Genomic DNA, 21,315 nt, shown 5'->3' with positions numbered 1-21,315 from the left:
CCCAGCCAACTTCCTCTAAGAGGTGTTCTCAGGCCAGGAGTTCTCAATAAAAGCTGCCCTCTCTTTTCAGGTGTTGGCTACGTTTGTGGTTTTAAGAAAGCCTGAGCACCTGAAGGCAGCCCTTGGAAAAGCCCTTTCCGAGGGCATTCAGAACCTCCTGCTCCTAGAGGTGAAGCTGAACTGTCACCAGGACTTATGACCCGTGGCTTCGCTCCCATTCTGCCCGGCGAGTTCCACAAGATGGGCTCCTTCCGCAGGCCTAGACCGCGCTTCATGAGCTCCCCTGTGCTCAGCGACCTTCCCCGATTCCAAGCGACTCGGCAGGCTCTGCAGCTGAGCTCCAGCTCAGCCTGGAACAGGTGAAGGAGGCCGCAGGATGTGGGGTGGAGGGCTGCCAAAGGCCATGGCAGGGAGGGAGGCATCCAGGGGCTGACTGAGATTCTGCTGATTCTGGGAAGGTCGTGATGATGGGGGTAAATGATGACGAGAGCAAATTTTCTTTTTTTTTTCCTTTTTTTAGAGACAGGGTCTCACTCTGACACCCAGGCTGGAGTGCAGTGGTGCAATTATAGTTCACTGCAGCCTCAAACTTCTGGGCTCGAGCGATCCTCCTGCCTCAGCTTCCCGAGTAACTGGGACAACAGGCACATGCCATCACACCGAGCTAATTAAAAAAAATTTTTTTTTTTTAAGGGCTGGGGTCTCACTATACTGCCCAGGCTGCCCTTGAACTCCTGGCCTCAAGGGATCACTCCCACCTCAGCCTTCCAAAGCGATGGGATTATAGGTGTGAGCTACCACACCTGGCCAAGAGAGGAGGGTTTTTTTACATCCAGTGTGTCTGTTAGCTTTCTTTGTTTCAGTGGCCAGAAAATAGACCGCTGAGAGCCTCTGGCCTGTCAGAGTCAGTTTACCAGACTGGGACAGTTGTACTGGAATTACAGTCACTAGTCATGCTCATTAGTCACACCTGAAACTGTCAGCATATCCGAGAGTGGGCTTCTATAAGTAACCTTAAGTAACCTACTTCCCACTTCCTACTTGGGAAGATAAAACATGTCTGTGAAAAATTAAATGAGTGGCATAAACCAAAGATTATGAAGACCTGTGAGCCACAGGTGCTTAGAAGAGGAGGCACAGAGTTTTGTCAGGTGTCTAGCCAACCTTTTGTGCACCAAGAATTGAGCAGACTGAATCAGCACTATGTCTTATATGCTTGTGGGCTACTGTTTTTCAAATCTTTATAGATACTGTTTGGAGAAATTAAATGCATCATTATTTTGAAGCATGACTGAATTCTTTATAGTTTGGCTCATTATGGATCTTTTCTCTTTTCTTTTTTTTTGTTTTTTCTTTTCTTGAGACGGTCTTGCTCTGTCACCCAGGCTGGAGTGCAGTGGTGTGATCTTGGCTCACTGCAACCTCTGCCTCCCAGGTTCAAGCGATTCTCCTGCCTCAGCCTCCTGAGTAGCTGGCTTTACAGGTGCACGCCACCACACCTGACTGATTTTGTATTTTTAGTAGAGACGGGGTTTCACCATGTTGGCTAGGCTGGTCTCGAACTCCTGACCTCAAGTGATCCGCCTGCCTCTGCCTCCCAAAGTGCTGGGATTACAGGTGTAAGCCACCGTGCCCAACCCATTATGGATATTTTCAATGAATGGATACAGAAAGCACGACTCTGATGATAGGGATGGAGAGAGGGGGTTCCAAAATGTTTTGGTGTTAAATGGATCCCTGTTCTTTAAAGAAAAGGCCAGGGCCCTTAATACAGACAAGATTGTAAGCAGCTCCTTTGCTGAAACACTGGGCTGTCGTCCTAGAGGCTGTGGAGTAAGCCCTGATACGGCCTCTCAAGGGTCTGACTCTGCTGCGGGTACACCTTACAGGAGTGGAAATATGAGGGGCCTGTAAGGCTGGCCTGCGGGAAATTCTTCCAAGGAAAGTGCTGTTAAAAAGGAAAGGAATTACTGGTTCATGTTAGTTCAAGGCCACCAAGCTTCCCTGTGAAGACAGTGGCTATGAAAGAACCCCAGGCATGGGTCAGCTTCTGCTTGCAGGAAATGCCATTTGGAATCTCACAGGCCCATGCAGTTTCCTGCAGTCAGATCCCACTGCCTGCGCTTGACTGTGGCTGCACCAGCAGGGCCGCCAGCGAGGTGAGGGAGGAAGACCTGCCGGCTTGCAAGAAAGCGGGGGCTGCTTTTGAGTCCTTTCGGCTTCCGTCTTCCTTTCTCTCCAAGGACACTGAGGAGGAAATGGAGGATGGATGGAATGTGTGACCAGGTTTGTGCTATGAGCTTCCTGGTCACTCCACCCACCTTCAGCCCTGAGCTGCTATTGAAATGGCCCAAGAAGAGAGATTCTCTAACCGGGGGTTATTCTCTTTTCCTGTAGCGTTCAGACTGCTGTGATCAACGTTTTCAAAGGGGGCGGCTTGCAAAGCAACGAACTCTATGCTCTGAACGAAAACATCAGGTATGTGGCAGGCCAGACTTGGTGCCATTTTCCTGTATAAGCCTGGGCAGGGGCAGAGGGGCTACCCCCTTAGGAGCCTTAAGGGTTTTTTTTTTTTTTTTTTTTTTCCCTGCTTGGCTCTTATTGCTTCTTCTGTCAGCTACGCTGCTTTCGTGGCTGTTGCGTTCTGAGACCTGTATCTGTCTAGACTTCTGATCCAGAGAGAATCATTTGTTCAGTATGTAGTGTGTTTTGTGGGGGAAGGGGTAGAGGGTTGATAGATGGCAGGTGTCATTTATTCTGCAAGCATTTATTGTGCCCCTCCTAACCATTAGGCACCATAATAGGCAATTCAGCTTGGTTGTTGGAACCAGACTGCTTGGGGCTTTATCGCTGTTCTTCCTTTTACTAAGTGTCTTACCAGCAAACATTTCAGTGCGTCTCTGTTGGCCAGGCACTGGAGAGACAACAAGGACCAAAGACAGACATGGACCCTGCCCTCCTGGAATTTATATTCATTGGGAAGGGAATCATGAGTCAACTAGCCACACATGTGAAATGTAACAACGCAACTAAGACAGCTACTCCAACACAGCTGATGTGATGAAAGCATATGTTAGAATGATTGATTTTTGTCAAGGAGGCCAGGAAGGGTGGATGTGATGCTGCTGCTGTGATCTGAAACATCCACGGATATTACCTAGGTGAAGAGGCCTCCAGTTGGTAGAAACTGCGCATGCAAAGTTCCTGTGGTTGCAGTGAGCAAGGAACCAAAAGGCGGCCCATCCACGTGCGTAGAGCACCTAAAGTTGGGTAGTTGTGCAGTTAGGTCTGTGTTTTGGTGAAATGAGAGCAGCAAGTCAGGCAGGGCTCAGAGCACCAGGATCGTCTAGGGATAGAAGATTGATCCATCAGGTCTTTTTTTTTTTTTTTTTCTTTTGAAATGGGGTCTTGCTCTGTTGCCCAGGCTGGAGTGCAGTGGCGCCATCTTGGCTCACTGCAGCCCCCGCCTCCTGGGATCAAGCAGTTCTCTGCCTCAGCCTCCGGAGCTGGGATCACAGGCACCTGCAACCATGCCCGGCTCATTTTAGTATTTTTAGTAGAGATGAGGTTTCACCATCTTGGCCAGGCTGGTCTTGAACTGCTGACCTCGTGATCCACCCACCTTGGCCTTCCAAAGTGCTGGGATTACAGGCATGAGCCACGGCGCCTGGCCTCCATCAGGTCTTTTCAGGCCCTGGCATTCATTTGTTTCTGGATATGTTAAGTGCAGAACTTCAAGGCTAAAGACCCAACCCTGGAGTGGGCAGAACAATAAACAAGTCCATTGTTCTGGTCCTGTTTACAGTTAGTTAAGGCCTGCTTTAAGGTCAATGGGGTGTTTTAAGAGCTCTACTTTCATTAAAGTCTTTAGAATTGTATTAAATTTCCATCCATGTTCTTGAATTTCACATCTTATATAAATATGGAAAAAGACAAAAGATATCTAGCCCAAGGCCTCATTTTACAAAGGAGGAAACTGAGGCCCCAAGAAGTTGAGTGACAGGGGCAAATCTGGGTCAGCCAACCCCCACATTGCCAAGCTTCATTTTTCTCCAAGGACTAAAATTCTGGCCTTTCCATGAGGTTCTTTAGTTCACAATACAAGTATAAATAAATAAAACAGTGACTCAGGAATGTGCTAATTGTTCTTCACTTTGGGAGGCTGATCCTGAAATTGTACTTAAAAGCTCTGTTTGTGGACAGCTGGGATAAGTACAGGCCAAGCCAGATTTCACTAGCCCAGGTAGCCCAGGGGCTGCTAACTCAAAAGACTTCAGGTACCAAGCAGGTCTTCTGAATGGGTGAAGCTGGTGTGGGTGCCGGGCGGTGAGATCTTGTCCTCTGTCGAAAGAGGATTACCCTGGCAGAACACAGGCCCTGTGATACATCTCTTATTTTTCAAGAAGAACTGGAAATTGAGATGTTTATGTGAAATTTTCTGACTTTCAAATGTTGGTAAATCCAAATTTCCCCAAACATTGGTGCAGGCCAAACAAAACACATCTGTGGACTGAATATGGCCAAGAAGCTGCCCTTTTATGATACTAGTCGTTGCATGCATTGGGGAGGTATTGCTGCTTCGGGGTGTTGAGTCCCCAAAAAATGCTAGGTACCTTCCTCCTACATCAACACATTCAACTCTCCCCACAGCCCTTTGTTATGAGTAGTTGATAAATGAGAAAATCATGTATTAGAGAAATAAAATAACTTGTCCAAAGTCACACAGCAATGAGCAGTGGCATAATGATTTGAACTCCTTTCTGACTTAGATACTTCTAGTAGTCTGCTGGGGCTGCCATAACAAATACATAGACTGGATGACTTAAATAACAAAAATGTATTTCTTGATGTTCTGGAGGCTGGGAAGTCCAAGATCAAGGTGATGGTCATTTCCATTCCTGGTGATGGCCCTCTTCCTGGCTTGCAGATGTGTACTTTGTGTACACATGACCTCTTTTGCATTCGATGGGGAGAGCTCACTCTCTGATGTCCCTTATAAGGACACTAGTCATGTGAGCCCTACTCTCATGACCTCATGTAACCCCAAGTATCTCTCAAAGGCCCATCTCCAAATCCCATCAAATTGGGGGTTAAGGCTTTGACATATAAATTTTGGGGGGATGCATAGCAACACCTTTGTTCTTTGGGCAATATTGTAGTGTCAGAAAGAGAGGTCTTATGCTGGCAGAGGGATTAAGCTGATCTTTTTTTCTGCCATCGTTCCTTTCCTGAGGTCTCTGTGAGCCCATCTCTTATCATATTCTGTGACTAACACCCATCCTGAGGAGCATGACACTCCCCCAGCCCTCCTTTCCAGTGTTGGAGTTAGGGCTACTAGATGTCCTCTGTGTCTTGAGTGATTTTTCAGACTAGTGGGAACTACATATGGTTGAGGTTTGAAACTATTTGCCCAGATATAAATTGAGCCCAGAGTAAGCCAAAGCTTAAAAAAAAAAAAAAAATCAGAGCTTTCTTCCCCATTTTTCTGTACCTGGTATTCTAGCCACACTATATTAGAGAAGGCCTGAGAATGGAGATAGGCTTTCACATCAGAGACGCAGATTATAACTGAGGATGTGAAGTATCTCCCAGGGACTGAATGTGACCTGGATGTCCCAAGTTGAATAAAGCCAGCCCTCCCACATCAGCAAGTGCCTGTGTGGAGGTAAACACAGCTGCCTTTATTCCAGCATCTTAAACACTAAAATAGGCTGCTCTCTGGTTACATTCAAGTAGACACTTGGGTTTTGATTTTCCTTTCGGAAGACTTGTTTGCAGAATAGATCTATCAACTCAACATGATTGAGGCAGGACTGGTGGAGAGGGTGGGGCACAGAATGGTAGGGATGTCAGAAAGAGATGTGCAAACAGAGAGGCCTCAGTTCTTCAGCCCATTTTTCAGTTGTGACAGTCCTCTTACATGCAAGAAGATTTGTGCTAGGTTTAATAGAAATTTTTAACCGAAGAGAGCAGTTTCTGGATTCAGAAAGATCAGGGATCAAGATTGGGCTAGCTGCGTGACCTTGGGCAAGTGACTTCATTTTTCTAAGTCTATTTTGTCTTTTAGGAAATGAGGATAATAATAGCCCTAACCTCATGGTCACTGGGAGGATTGAGCTAATGCTAAAAGCATCCTTAGTACAGGGTCTGGTGATTTAATAAAGTTTAATAAATGTTAGCCATATGATTCTTATTACTGTGAACACTTAAGAAATAGTAAAGTGATACATAATGGGTGAGTATAGTGCATGAAAGCACAGGCTGATGTGATGAATTTCCCCATGAATAGTGCTGTGTATAACCCTCTCCTGGCTGGGTGTCATGCTTTCACTTGTAATCCCACCACTTTGGGAGGCTGAGACAGGAGGATCGCTTGAGTCCAAGTGTTTGAGACCAGCTTGGGCAGCATAATGAAACCCCAGTTTCTACAAAAAAATACAAATAAAATTAAAAACTGGGCATGACGATGCACATTGCACTCCAACCTGGGCAACAGAGCAAGATCCTGTCTCAGAAAAAACTTCTCGAGCAGTTTGGATGAGGTGAGCTCACTTTGAACTAGAGAGTCTGGGACAGAATCCTCAGAGTGGTGCCTGGAGTTGAAGTTTGGGTGAGGCTAAGTTCTTACAAGGAGAGCCAGCTGTTTCTCCTTTCCACAGAGAAAAGAACAAGAGGAAATGACTTTCTCAGTTCTCCATTCTACTCAAGCCAAATGGTAATAAACTTTTGATGGAGTATCCAAGTCTGGGGTCAAAGCCTAAATCACGTTCTTTGGGTCACTCATCCCAGCCACCCTGGCCACTTTCTATCTGTGGAGTTAGTATGTACCTGGAAAATACAAATTTGTTTAAATAGCAGCCAATGCAAAGGATGACTAGGAAGGAAGATGTTTTATGTAGCTGGGTCTTGTAATGCAGTCATTATTATAAGTGGTCTTTCCATTTAAGACATGTCTTTGAAAATAGACTCTATTTTAAATGTTAGCACATAGACTTTGAAGTAACTATGAGGAAGAACTTGGGACTGAGGAAGGTCAAGTTCTAAAACACAGTATTGGATCCAAAGGCAGGTGTCTCCACACTGTAAGAATAAATCCAGCTGGGCGTGGTAGCTCACGCCTGTAATCACAGCACTTTGGGAGGCCAAGGCGGGCAGATCACAAGGTCAGGAGATGGAGACCATCCTGGCTAACACGGTGAAACCCTGTCTCTACTAAAAATATATATTAAAAAATTAGCTGGGCATGGTGGTAGGCACCTGTAGTCCCAGCTACTCAGGAGGCTGAGGCAGGAGAATGACATGAACCCAGGAGGTAGAGATTGCGCCACTGCACTCCAGCCTGGGCGACAGAGCGAGACTCCATAACAACAACAACAACAGGATACATCTGTCAGGCCAGGTGTGGCGGTTCACCCTGTAGTCCCAGAACTTTGAGAGGCCGAGGCGGGTGGATCACCTCAGGAGTTCGAGACCAGCCTGGCCAACATGGCAAAACCCTGTCTCTACTAAATTAGCCAGGTATGGTGGTGTGTGCCTGTAATCCCAGCCAGCTATTTTTGGGAGGCTGAGGCAGGAGAATTGCTTGAACCTGGGAGACAGAGGTTGCAGTGAGCCAAGATCATACCACACTGCACTCCAGCGTGGGGGGGACAGAGTGAGACTTTGTCTCAAAAAAAAAAAAAAATCCGACAGAAATGTTTCACCTCAATACAGTGGCCAGTGTTGCCCTGTGTAAAAGTCAGGGCACATGGTCTGTTGATATGAAAACCATAAATCAGAATATTTCCTATTGAAACTGCCTTAGGAGGCATAGCTTGCACGTTGTAATCTCTCTCAAGGTAAGACAATGACCTTTCAGAATAGATGTATTCTGGCTAAATCCCCAGGCATCACAATCAACAATTCTGGCTTCCCTAAATTTCCATCTGCTGGAGTCCGGGCTGATTCTGGGAATCTTCTTGTTTTGAATTCTCTGTGGGGTATTAGTGCGGCTTTTAACACCCCTCTCCACCCTCACCCCTGATGTGGCTGCGTTTTGGCAGCAGGGACAAGTCTGGGTTAGAGGTTTGGGTTTCATGAGCCCTTCCAGGAACGAGGGCAGCTAAGCTGACTTTAGAGAGGAGTGCACTCCCCCTAAACAGTCTTTTCTGCCAACTCTCCCACTGATTTTATGCGACCGAGAAGAATTAGAAAAGTGTGAAAAAAAAGCAAGATTGATGTTTGCTGGTTCTTTGAAGAACCTGCTTGCCAATGTTCTTATAAGTTCTTATTCAGTCTTTGAGTATTGGGGTGTGTGTGTCGAAGGAGGGGCCATTGATTCATTGATTCTTTTATTGAATAAATGTGGAGTACTGGGCTGTATTCTGGGGTGGCCATTGAGTAGGTGGTTTGTGTCTTGGAGCTTTTACAGCAGAATGAGAGAGGAACTGGGCAGGTAGTTCTCAGGCAATGCTTTTAGAGGGGTGAAGGTGGAATCTGGAGTGCTGGGAGCCTGTGGAGGATGGGCACATAATTAGACCTAGGAGAAAGTGATACCCAAGTTGAAATCGGAAGCGGGAGCAGGCAGAAAGGGCAGTTGAGCATCTAACATTCTTGCCACCGCCACTCACTCCATGCCCTCCCGCCTCCTCAAACTCCCTGGGAGGACTTTTTCTCTGCAGAAATAAATGCTCAGAGGTGAGGTTTCCGGAAACCAGAGATGAGTTATCTGCAGCCGGCCTGAGACAGGAAACGCACATTTTCCTTCTCTCTCCAACCACCCTGCTTCTGTTCTTGTTGGGAGGGAGGAGGTGGTGTGAAGAAAACCCCAGAGATTTTCAAGGAAAGAGGAGGTTCCAAGAATTGTGTTTGATCTCTGACAGGTCTGAGTTGAAATATCTTCCTTCTGAGTCAGTTGGTTGCCGGAAACCCAAAGGGAAATCCACCTCCAATTTTTCCATCTCTTTAACAGAGTCTGTTGACTGTAGGAGAGGGGGACCCACAGTGGTGGGGAGAGCTGGGAGGGGACGGGAGGAAGGTGAGCCTGGATCCAGCTCACAGGCTGATATCATAGACCAGTCCCTGGCCTGATGCCACAAGGTAATGATAACCGCAGACACTTGCTTAGCGTTGAGTATGTGCCAGGCTCCAAGTGCTTCATATATGTCAACTCTTTTAAAACTCCCCACACCCTGTGAGATAGATACCGTATCCCTGTTTTACAAGGAGGAAGTACAGATACAGAGAGGTGAAATAACTCGCCCGGAGTCATGTAGCCAGTAAGAGCCTGAGCTGGGATTTGAACCGAAGTCTCCCATGTCCTTAAACCCTTAGTAAGTGGGCTGCAAGAGCCACACAGAGCTGGCATTATCCAGATTTGGGCTTGATGTACCTGGGCAAAGGTTCATGAATAGATCATGAGGGGGGCATTGACCTTCTGAGAAGCCTAGTTTTGGAGGGATTAAGATGAGGTCTCTTCTTGATCTGGGTGACTCTGCCTGATGATGTGTTCCTACCTTGTATCTGCTGTGGCTGAGAAACAGACTTGGTTTTCAGGTTAAGAAGGGTTGTTAGAAATGGCAGATTGGAAACCCATGGGGTCGGCGCATGTGGTGTTTGGCCTAAGAGTTGTTTAGAAATCTGGACATCTCACCTAAAACTCCAGGTTTCCAGCCTCTCTGGAAAGGTCAGATCTGGGCACTGGACTCGTGGTCTGGCATGGAGCTTGTCAGGGGAGCTGAGGCCTGGCTGCTGGCTTTAGAGGGACTTTCTTGGACTTTACAGTATACACTCACTTGCCTCCCTTCCTTGCCTGCCTGCCCCTGTGGCATGGGGGGTACCACTGCCTGGTTAGGTTGGCCTCCATTTGAGTTGGGATCTACCAGTGTATGCCCCTGGCAAAGCTCTGAGCATCAATCTCATCAGCAAAATGAGGATACACTCCTACCTGTGAGGCTGTTGGAGAATTTGAGATTCTGTGTGCAGACTGCTGAGCATAGTGAGCCACATAACTAGGAGTTCAATAAATGCTCTTTTGTCAGTTTCCTCCCATGTTTCTCACTGTTCCCATTGCCACCCACTAGGATGCAGACACCCAAAAGGTGGGAGTACTCCATGTCCTGAGTCAAGGATACCACCTCCCATGGGTTCCCATGGAATGGACCAGAGAAGGGGAGGGAGTCTTTCTGTCTGTTCTGACTTAAGAGAAGCTGTCTCCTTGAAACATATCCTATCGCAGAAGTGAGGTGGGTGATATCAGGACATTCAGCAATCAGGCTGGATGGGCACTGACCGGCTACAGCATTGGGCACAGGACTCTGGAGGAGGACCTCTGCTGTTCCTGGATCTTGAGGTGGTCTGGGCGGATCTCGCCAAAGGGCCAGGGTGCAGGGCTAGGGAACCCCTACTTGCCAAATGGCACAGAAATGTTAACTACTGATATGGTTATTCCAACTCATCTTGGCTAACCTGCAGCACTTCTTGCAAGCTGCCTCATCCTCTTTAACCTCATGTGGGAAGAGAGTTGGGTCTTTAATCTCATGTGGGAAGAGAGTTGGGACAAGGAGAGGGATTTCGCCACCTTGGGTCTTTCTCTGTGTGCAAGGCAGACTGACTCTGTCCGAGGTGATTTCCCTCTGTCACTTCCACGCTTGCCTACTCTGCTGCCATCCTGCTGTCCCTGCGCCTCTCCACCAGCTTGACTCCAGCTTTTAGTAATGCCTCCTTTACCTTTAAGCCCACAGGAGTGGGAAGTTGAGTTGACAAGACGGTGAGGCGTGAGATCGCAGGTCTGTGTAATAACAGGAAATCCTGTCAACTGGGGTGGTGCCTCAGCTGGTCAGCCTGGGAGGGAGAAAGGGTGAGATCATGTAGACCAGTCAGTGCTTCCCCATTTTTTCCCCCTATTATGCCTCCTTTTGGCTTCTGGCTGAACTTCACACCCAGTTTCTCATTTTGGTCAGGCCCCATGTAAGTGTCCCCTTCACATTACCCTCAGTTCCCGGCTTCCCTTTTTCTAGCTTAGTGGCTCGTGGTGGGGGTTGGTAGCAGTAGAATTCTGTTTTCAAATGAAACCAGGCATGGAGGTCCAATATGTGAAACAGATGGCATATGGGGGCTGCTGAGGCTGAGGGGTTGCTTTCATGTCAGTTACACGTCCCGGCAATTCTCTTCTCCAAAACTGCCTCCACCTTCCTACCTTCTTATCCTTTCATCAGCTGGTCTGGTCCTACCTAACATATTACCCGCTTTATGAATTTCTCCTGGGTCCTCAATCCCAGCCATAGGAAATGCTAGTGTGGCTGTACTTGTAGGAAGATGCTGAGAAGCAGTGGGCTGGAGTTTTCAAGACCCTGGGATTCAGAGTCCTGGGTGAAATCATAGCAGCTCATGCTTGCCAAGCCTTGCTGTGGGCCAGGCAGCGTTCTAGCAGTTTGATGAGGATTAACCCATTTTACTTGTACAGTAATCCTATGAAGTAGGTATCCTTATCCTCCCCACATTCTAGGTGAGGAAACTGAAGTATGAAGAACCAGTGAATTTTCCCAGGTCATTGCTAACAACAGCTACTAAGTGGCTGCCAGGATGCAGAGCCAGGCAGCTCTGGGCTCCCTGGTCACAAGAAGACACATGCTATCTCTGGCCTGTGCTTGCTCGGGACAGTTTCCTTGTGTATTAAAAGTGAGGCTATTATTGCTGCTTACAGTTCTGTTTTAGGCTTAAATGTGGGAACGCCTACATTGTTGACAGTGGTTTCCAGCACCCAGTAAGTGCTCAATGAACTTTAATTGGAGAGAAATGCCGGGTTCCATCCTAAGAGCAATTTGTTTATTATTCCTTATGATGATGTTTGTTCTAACAAGTAATTGCTTTTCTGTTGACAGGGCAGCAACCCTAGGATAGAGCGGGAAAAGTGGAAGGGAGGCTGCCAGATTCTAGGCCTGAGCCTCCAAGGAGCTTACGGCCTAGGTGTTAGGAATCAAGATTTTCATCTTTCCTGCATCTAGGGAACCACAAACCACAGCCTCTTTAATTTGGCTGTCTCTCTCCAGCTTTTCTCTTCTTTCTTGTCCTTTACAAATTAAATTGGTAAACGTGAGTAAGGCTATAGGGTGAATTGTCCCATTGTGATTTTGGCCTAGGTATCTAATGCCTTGATATTTTTTATTCTCATCTTTTGGGTAAGATGAACCTCCTCTGCCCTATAAAAGAGTGGACCAGATCACTCTCTCGTGGGGCACAGGAGAAATCATTGAGCTGTTTCATCCTTTTCTTCTGGCATCCAGCACCATGTCTAACACGTAACATTTTGTTTTCAGTAAATGGTTAAGAGTCAGATAATTAATTAATGGGGTCTCCACTCTGAGTTCCTTCTTTTTTTGATGGGGGAAGGTATCTTTTAAGTGGGGAAGTGTCTGCCAAGTTCCACTGGAGATGGTGTGTTGGAACAGAGGTGTGGAAAATCCCCTTCTCTTAATTCAGTTGAGACAAGATAGAGGTTTTTTCAGAAACATTCTTTCCTTATAAACCAATGCAAGCAGAATAAACAGAGTATAGACATGGATTGTAGATTTGCAACATGACTCAGCCACGGTCTGCTCACAGGCTGGCCTAGCCAGCACTGCTGGGGACTCCTGGCCCCCTTTCCTCATCTCTTCACTCTCTATAGTCTTGGGAAAAAGGATTCTTGGGTTACCAGCTTGAGGCAGGTCTGGACTGGTGGGTTGCCAGGACTTGTGGGATTCTCTGTTAGCTGGTAGCCACCCTGCTTCCTGATGTGCCCTTGATAGGGACTTACTCCTGCGATTCTTTCTCGGGCTTCTGACCATTCTGCAATAATCTTGGTGGTGGTTATTAACTTAAGAATCTTAAAAATTTGTTTCTGAATAGGATTGTATCGACGTGGTTCAAAAATTTTACACATATAGCAAGGGTATACAGTAGAGTCTCCCACCCCTGTATCCCAGAAACCAGTTTTCCATTCTCTCTTCCTCGAAGATAAGTATTAGTAACAGTAACTTATTGGGTATTCTTCCAGAGTTTCTTTATGCGTATATAAGAAATACATATGGAAACACAGTTGATAATAGTGGATACTTTGTACAAGGTCTGTGGACTGGAGTGGGGTCTGGTGATGGGGTGTCTGCAGGACAGCATCTTCCCCAAACTTCAGGGAATCGGGTCGGCTAAAGTGTTGTGTTGCCCTACGTAATTTCCAGCAACAACTTCAAGCTTCTCCAAGGCTTTACGTGTAGACATGGAGAAGAGGACACACAACCCAGTACTTTTTTACATATAATTTAAAAAAATGCATATGTGGATCGGGCACAATGGCTCATGCCTGTAATCCCAGCACTTTGGGAGGCCAAGGTGGGCAGATCACCTGAGGTAGGAGTTCGAGGTCAGTCTGGCCAACATGATGAAACCCTATCTCTACCAAAAGTACGAAAATTAGCTGGGAGCGGTGTTGGGTGCCTGCTATCCCAGCTACTCAGGAGGCTGAGGCACAAGAATCGCTTGAGCCCAGGAAGCGGAGGTTACAGTGAGCTGAGATGGCACCACTGCACTCCAGCCTGGGCAACAGAGTGAGACTCTGTCTCAATAAAAAACAGCTAATGAATTAAAAAATAAATAAAATGTATTTGTGTTCTCTGTGTTTAAAAATCAAGGAGCTATATATTTCAATTCTAAGGGCCTATGGGGAAACCCATTCATATAGTAATACAGACTTGAACAGCAAGTTATAAGAGTGGAAGAGTGGAATTAACCAACAAATGTGTTAATGCTATATAAACTAAAATGTGTATTCTTGTTTTTTTCTTCCCATTTTATAAGATAGCCTGTTGTATGTACACACTGTTCTGTATCTTGCATTGTTTCTTTGCTTACTATGACTTAAATCTTTCATGTCTTTATTTAGAGCACTTTTTCACTCCCTCTTTTAAATAGTTGCATAGAATTCCATTGCCTGGATGAACATAATCTTTTTATTAACACTTTATTGGTGCATATTTATGTTGATTTCTATATTTTGCTGCAACGAAAAACTCTGCGCATATGTGACATGTGACCCTGTCTAACCGTGTTATCATGCCCAGACAGAAGGCAGGATTTTATAAGGAATAAGGGCAGTGTAGCTTACTGATTTGCCCACGTAGAGCAATAGAATCTTGCCTTAAGTGATCAATAAGGTATTTTCTGTTTAGATAATTCTATGAACAGTACCTAGTGGAGAAGGCTTTGCATTCTAGATTTGATAAAAGGACAAGTGTGTGGTTCTCCTACTGTACCTGGCTATGGACCATTATATTTAAAGTATATAAAGCAGATGACCACATCACATCTGGTTCCTCCTCAGTAAAGAAATAGTTATCACTATCAGCATGGTGGAAGGCCCCTCTTCATGTTCTACTTCTTTATTCTTCCCCATTACCATCTCATCACCCCTGTTATAGCTGCTTCTAGCTTCAGAGTCCTTTCTGCTAAGTCTTTGTCTTGGAAGTTGCATTGTCTGCTCTTTAGCTTCTGCTGTGTTAGGCTGATTTCTACCTAGACTTCTCTTCCTGGGACCCTCTGCAGAATTCTGGCCTTGGCTGTGGCTTGCTGCAATGTAAGGCTCCTGGGCTTCCACCCTCCTGGTAGAGTGAAGCCCCTTCCTGCCCTCCCTGATAGGAGGATAGGAGATGTCTTGGATTCCTCAACTGGGTAGCATCAGGATGCTTTTCTGCCTCCCACTGTGAGATGCCTGGGGCAACCTTTACTTGTTCAATCATATCCAGCCCAAACTCATAATTCCGACACCAGCATAGATCCCTCCTCCATGCTGCTCTCCAGGAGGTTGTCCATAGTTTTTTATCTTGAAGGCCCCCTTAACCCTGACCTCTTTCTTTTTCAATCTTACCCATGGCATCTTCATGAGCACGGTGTTTTCCCACTGTGGGTTCCTTGGGACACCAATTCCACAGCATATTATATGATCTCAGAACTATGTTAGTCCCTCAGCATCATGAGTACCCAAGATACCTCCTTGGGAAGCTCTGCCCTAAGTAGCCTATTGTTAGGACTTGTTTTTCCACTTGTGCGCAAAGCTTGGCTTCTTCACCTATGGCGTTGAGACTTCCCAAGGACCACGAGGACTTTGTTAGAAGGTGTTTCTCCCTCCTGTGGTCAGAAGCAATCTTCTTACCTCTTCCTGTTTCAAAGCCTCCATCCACTTTAGGCTGCCCCGTAGGTTGCTGTTTCCTGTCTGAGAGACACGTCTAGCCTCTGCCTCAAAGACTAGTGATGCCCAACCTGCTGTTAGTCCAGTGGCTTTTGACAAAGGCTTCCTTCTCTTGGATCAGACCTGCCCACATCTGGGAGAACCCCTGGGTTGTGTTGACGGGGTGGCCCTCCATGAGACTGCCATTAAATTGGCCCTCAAAATGCAGCATCCACGAGAGACATATTTTCTCTCATGGGAAAAGGAAGGTATTTTCTTTGTTCAACGTGTGTTTGTGGTTTTCCAGGGCTTTTTCTGGCACAGAAATTCAAATCGTGTGGTTCTCTCTTTTTTTGTCTTAATTTTATTGTGCCTGTTTTCTCTGCACAAAACAACATCTTGCTGTAACCTCCTGTTTATCCTTCAGTGACATGAGTGAACATGTTTTGGGGGAGTGAATCCTCAGCAAGGGTTGTCAGAAACTTGAGCATTTGCTCCTTATTAGCCATAGCCAATGGGATGAGTAAAGAAAACCATTTGAAATCATGAAGGGTTTACTCCCTAGGGAACTCACTGGATCTGGGGAGCAAGTTATTCTTGTTTTTTTGTTCCCTTACCTTGTCTGGATCAAAATAAAGAATAGTATGGGTGGTTCCATTATTTGTCACAGGGAAAAGGAGAGCTGGCGTCAATATCCCTATTTTCCATTTGTATTTTATTAGCACTTAAGATTCATTGAAATCATCTTGTGAGTGTATTTATTAACATGCTATCTATCCATCCGCCCCCAAGAAGAGAGCAGAGACCTTGTCTGTCTTATTCACCTTTGAACTCCTGGTGCTAGAACAACGTGTAACACATAAAGAGCCACTCAACACATATTCATTGCTGGATAAATAAAATCTCTCTGTTCTCCCTGCTGTGGTCCACCTTGAAGACTGCTTCAGTCCATTGGGCATGGGTTTTAAGACCACCCAAACCATGGTACCAAGTTGAATGTTAAGTCAGGGTCAGGGGAGGGGTTCTGGATTTGGAGGAGAGACAGGGTGGAGTTATGGGAAAAGATGTTGATTTTGCAAAAAGTCTGGGTTCAAATCTTGGCTCTGCCACTGACTTGTTTTGGGGAACTCTCTGAGGCATAATTTTTTAAATCTGTACAGGAAGAATAATAATTACTCCTACCCCCCCCCAACATATACTTTATAATCCTTGGTTGAAGAATGTATGAAAAATGTGTTTTAAACTATAAAGTGCTCTGCAAATGTGGAGGAGTGCAAAATGATGGTCTTTCTCTTCTTCTCTTTGCTTCATATAAAGCCTAGTGCCCTGGCCTGCCCTTAGCAGCTCTGCTAGAATTAGGATTTCCTGTGGCTGGCTGCCCTCTTCACAGTGCTACTTTCTCAGAGTGAACTGAGGAACACATCTTCTAGGATTTCCGTTGCTGCAATTCCATGATAACAATGGGGGCAGGGGGACCAGGACCTAAGAAAGTGTCCCCAACTTCTCAGACCTGGCCCCACCCCATGCCTGTCACCATGAGCTGTACCATCAAGGGCCACTTGACGGTGTTTCTCTTCTCCCTTCTCCCCAGGCGGCTGTTGAAGAGTGAACTTGGATCATTCATTACAGACTATTTTCAGGTAAGCTGTGTGGATATGAGCATCCGTCATTATCATGCATGTGGGGGCATGGACCTAAAAGGGGTGGCCAGTACTGTACAATTGGACATTCTTTCAAGAGCCAAAATTACATATCCCTAGTCCCTGCTGTGTGCTGTGCGTTGCAGAGGGGCACCAGGCCCGAGTGTCCCGGCAGTTAATGGAGATCCCAGTCCCATGCAGCAGTTCTCAGGCATTTTGGTCTCAGGACCCCTTTACACTCATAAAATATTTTGATCCTTGTCTGGATCAAAATAAAGAATAGTAAGGATGGTTCTATTATTTGTCTTATGTCTGTCTTTACCATAATAGAAATTAAACCTGAAGAGCTTTAAAATATATCAATTTATTTAAGTAATAAGCCTATTACATACTAGTGCTAATTACATTTTTATGAAAAATAACTCTCAGAATAAAATAGTAAGGAGATGTCTGCATTGTCTGGCTTCATAGAAGACAGTTGGATTCTTATACCTGCTTCACTTTCAACTTGTAATGATATTGCATGTCATGTAGTTTTGGGAAAACTCCACTGTAAACACGTGGATAATGCAAGGGAAAAAAACAGATAGCTTAGTATTACCGAGAAAATAGTTTTGATCGTGGGGATCCCCCAGGGGACCCTGAATCTTACCACATCTGGATCCACTGTCTGGATCAGTCAGACTTCTCCCCTGTCTATAAAGCTAGTGTAAAGCTAGTGAGTTTAAGGTTCCAGGACCAATCAGAGGATAGTTTCTCATTCACAGACACAAGCTGTTTTCATGACTCTATCCAAAGTCATATGGTAGAGAGGGAATGGGGAGTGTTGGGTGACAAGGAGTAACTGACCGGACAGCACTTTAGTGAAGTCAGAATCCCCACTTCTCATTCATTTGCTGAGTGGGCAAGCTGTTTCACCTCCCTGTGCCTTGGTTTCCTCATCTGTAAAATGCGACTAAACATACAACTTATCTTAAAAGGTTATTATATGCTTTATGTGAAATAACACATGTAAAGAACTCTGTACATAGTGTGTAGGGGGGCAGTATAGGGTAGTGGTCAAGATCACAGCCTTTAGAGGCAGAGTGCTTGGGTTCGGTGCCCAGCATAGCCACTTACTAGCTGTGTGACCTTGAGCAAGTTGCTTTACCTCTCTGTATTTCCTTTTCTGTGAAACAACAGTAATAGGACAAAACCTTATAGAGTTGTTGTGAAGACTAAATAAGTTATTTATAAAAAGTGCTCAGTGACTAGCAGAGAGAGTAAGACAGTAATAAGTGCTTACTAAATTTATATAAGTGCCTATGTGTTATTCTAAGGTGTAATCCATCTCTTTTAATGGAAAAGTAGCATACAATGCATAACATCTTGGTTTCAGGTTAACAATATTATTCTGTATCCAAATAGAGCATACTTTTAAGACAGTTTAAAGAGATTTTAGGTTTTCAGTACGGGCATCCTTTTATAATTTTTCTTTATGAGATTCAGGAAGCTTAAACTTTTACATGCACTTTAAAAGAATGACATGTCAGTTGTTTAAACACACACACACACACACACACACACGGACAGCTCCTCTAAATCTGGACAAACCGAGACCCAACAGAAGCCTGGAATTCAATCCGGTCATATGTCTCAGCTGCTTGGAAGACAGCTCCTGTTCAGGGAGAGACAAACATAAAGATTAAGAGAGAGATAATTAGTCACAAATGTGAATCATTTCAGTTGCCCTTGACTCAAAGGTCAGTCTTGGCCTCACTCTCATCTCTTGCTGTCTCTACTGATTGATTTTTTAAAAATCTAACTACAGAGAAGTGGTTTTTCAGTCAGTCCTGGAGAAACCTGCTGAGTTGAATTGCCGTCCTCCTTGACATTTAAAAGCTCCTTGGTTTGGTGTGGTTTCAATCAGGTTTTAAATGTCGTTTGTCTTTTGGTGCTGGGGGTTACCCCTAGGGCGGATAGGAAAGGGTGTTTGGGTGGGGACTTGTTTATCTGGGAAGCCCTGAGGTTTTTGGGGGCGGTTAATACTGCTTACAAAGCATGCCAGATGCTTAAAAACTAATAACCACTTGTCATTTCCTATCGGGAACCTAATCAGAGAAGCTGCTATGGGAATAGAGTCTCTTGCCAGGGGTGGGGGCGAGGACTGGTTTTCACAGTTTTAAATCGAAGTTTATTTAAGGTGCTGATCTGGAAACAAGGCTCTCCTAGATACAGTTTTGTTTTTGTTTTTGTTTTTGTTTTAATAGATTTTAAGTGTCATGTGGGCACACAGCTTTTTTCTTTCTTTCTTTCTTAGTCTTTTGGTTCTCCACTCCCTGCAAAGTTCCTGGAAGATAGTAGATACTCAGTAAACCTTCTTGGGAGAGAGGGAGGGATTTTCTGCCACAGATCACTGAAATGATTTTAGGTGATGCAGCAATGACATTAAATAACATTAGGCCTTGTGGTTAGAAACTGCTCTCCTCTTTTATTTTCCTTTCACCCTTGGGATTGTGCTAGAGAGGATCTTGAGTTGCACCATGGTGTCCTCTCCCCTCCTTCAGGACTTCGTAATCTCTCTTGTTTGAATAAGGAGGAGAAGTCCTCGAACTTAGTGTCTTCAGCTAGGGACACTGACTAGTTAGGATTTCTTAACATTATTTTGTTGGCATTGAGTTGATCGTTGAGTTCCATTTCACTTAGTGTAAATGATGTTGCTATGGTTTCGGTTTTAAACATATTTATGTGTTTAAAAAGTGGATTGATATAAGAAAAATAGTATGCAAAGAATAATCACGTAGGTGGCCCTGGCTCTGGCCCTAGTCATGCAGGTGGTTCAAGAGAGACTCAGATTTGGAAAGCCCATTACCAGGTATTGCTTAAAAATGGGCTGGTTTCAAACCATTCACTTTACAGAAGAAATCTCCATATAAGGAGGCACGTCCCAGAGGGAAGGCTTGTAGAGGCGAGCTTAGCCTTCACATTCGACTGTCAGATGTCGTTTCAGGAGGGAAAATCAGGAGGAATGCTAGAAAGTGTGTTCCTCCAGTAAAGGGGCAGAAGGAAGGCCTGAGGACAGATGAGGAATGGAACCCAGGAGTGGACAGGAAAGTCACCAAAACCATGGCTCTGGCTGTTGGGAAAGGTGAAAGATGAACTTCCTGGGTGCTGGGCTCTGCACTGCAGAGGCTCGGATGGCCATGCCCAGGCATCTGCATTCAGCAGTCAAGTCTGTCTCCTCACCCTGACCCCCACCTCCGAGCTTGCCACTCGTACAGCCCTTTCTGTGGCTCTGCTTTTGAAAGCGAACGTTCTTATTTTACATTCTGTGAGTCTTAACACATTTCCCACTTTCCTGAGTGGGAAATAATGAAAATGACCCCGAGTGAGGCCAAGAGAAATCATGTAGGAAAACTGTGCTTATCTCATGTCTGCACACAGAGAAGACAAGCTGTGTGATCTGCGGAAGCCCTGAGAGACGTCCATAAGGCACTGGCCGGAAAAGTCTCTGACATTTCCAGTATTGATTTTTTTCCTTTCCCTCTGTTTTGAATTGTGCACGGAAGGAAAATTGGGGTTTCCGAGAGAAATGCTATATACTAATGACAGCTCTGAGGGATAATTGGTTTCTTGTAATTTTTGAAACTGATGATATGAAACGTTCTGGATTTTCCTATTTACCTAATTAGGTATCTTGGTGGTTCAGAGCATGGGCGTGTTTGCAGATCGCACTTTCTGCCATTCTGTATTTACTGGCTTTGTTGTGTGTATTATAAGCTTCTCCCCCAAGCCCAGAAAGTTCACTTCCTTTTGTTGGAACTGGTGTTTTACTTGATAACAGAAACTGAGGCTAGAGTCGGTGGCTTTGAATGGGTTAATACTAGGAAGAGAGGAAACTTAGCTACCACGGTTGTCAGTAGGTCATGGATACGTGGTAATGTTTGAGATGCATTTGTGTGTGCGCATGTATGCATATATATTTATTTTTCCATTTGCTGCTAATATCTGCAAGAGTCCCAGGAGGTCAGTTTTCCCTAGAGTTTACAGCATATGGCAGAGAGCTGAAGGAGTGTAGCATTAACTGAAGACCTGAATGGATGGCAAAGACTTTAAATCAGGCCCAGAAAAAGCAATTATACTTTGTGGGAACAAAGATAGGACTTCTGAGGATTCTTGGCAAGCTGGATGGAGAGAAGATCAAGGGTGGTGAAGGTAACTTTTGTGATTTCTAAATCCAAATTGAGGAGGAGACAGAAGTTTCAGCTGTTCTTTGATCAGTTGGACAGGCTTCTCTAACAAGCAGGACTCCCAAAATGGGAAAAGAGCTAATTGGGTGAACAGAGAGTAGTAAAAGGAATTCCACATACACCCTTCTTTCAAGGTAAAATTGAGGCCTATCCACACAGGGGGACTTTGAACAAGTGGAACGGGGATCTGGTGAGAAGACAGAGGAGAAGTTATGTTTTTAGGTGAGAGGTCATTAGAGGTTGCATTTTTTTTTATTTGGCCAGTACT

At 45.2% G+C, this 21,315-nt stretch overlaps 2 protein-coding genes across 44 annotated transcripts in view; one reads left to right on the top strand and one right to left on the bottom strand.

The window, feature by feature from the left end:
• Nucleotides 1–21,315, bottom strand: part of COMMD9 (COMM domain containing 9) — a 1,186,740-nt gene that overhangs the window by 127,544 nt on the left and 1,037,881 nt on the right. Inside the window, exon 1 of one of the 38 annotated variants that reach the window (XM_050759500.1) lies at nucleotides 20,583–20,586. The exons of 36 other annotated variants lie outside the window; for them this stretch is intronic. The gene's annotated coding sequence lies outside the window, so the exon portion shown is untranslated. Of the gene's footprint in view, nucleotides 1–16,360; nucleotides 16,366–20,582; nucleotides 20,587–21,315 lie in introns of those variants that run through there. One more of the 38 variants, XM_050759477.1, reaches the window with a different exon arrangement.
• PRR5L (proline rich 5 like) overlaps nucleotides 1–21,315 on the top strand; it is a 182,120-nt gene that overhangs the window by 113,526 nt on the left and 47,279 nt on the right. For 5 of the 6 annotated variants that reach the window (XM_050759437.1, XM_050759438.1, XM_050759442.1 and 2 more), the window contains 3 exons: nucleotides 71–359; nucleotides 2,398–2,478; nucleotides 16,770–16,818. In XM_050759437.1, the coding sequence (XP_050615394.1) occupies nucleotides 196–359; nucleotides 2,398–2,478; nucleotides 16,770–16,818 (294 nt within the window). In that variant the 5' untranslated portion in view covers nucleotides 71–195. Of the gene's footprint in view, nucleotides 1–70; nucleotides 360–426; nucleotides 2,287–2,397; nucleotides 2,479–16,769; nucleotides 16,819–21,315 lie in introns of those variants that run through there. The other variant, XM_050759443.1, reaches the window with a different exon arrangement.

This window comes from Macaca thibetana, chromosome 14 (genome assembly GCF_024542745.1).
Source record: "Macaca thibetana thibetana isolate TM-01 chromosome 14, ASM2454274v1, whole genome shotgun sequence".
In the NCBI taxonomy this organism is placed as follows: Eukaryota; Metazoa; Chordata; class Mammalia; order Primates; family Cercopithecidae; genus Macaca; species Macaca thibetana.
Note: the sequence above shows the minus strand (reverse complement) of the source record. Positions and strands in the feature narration are given on the sequence as shown.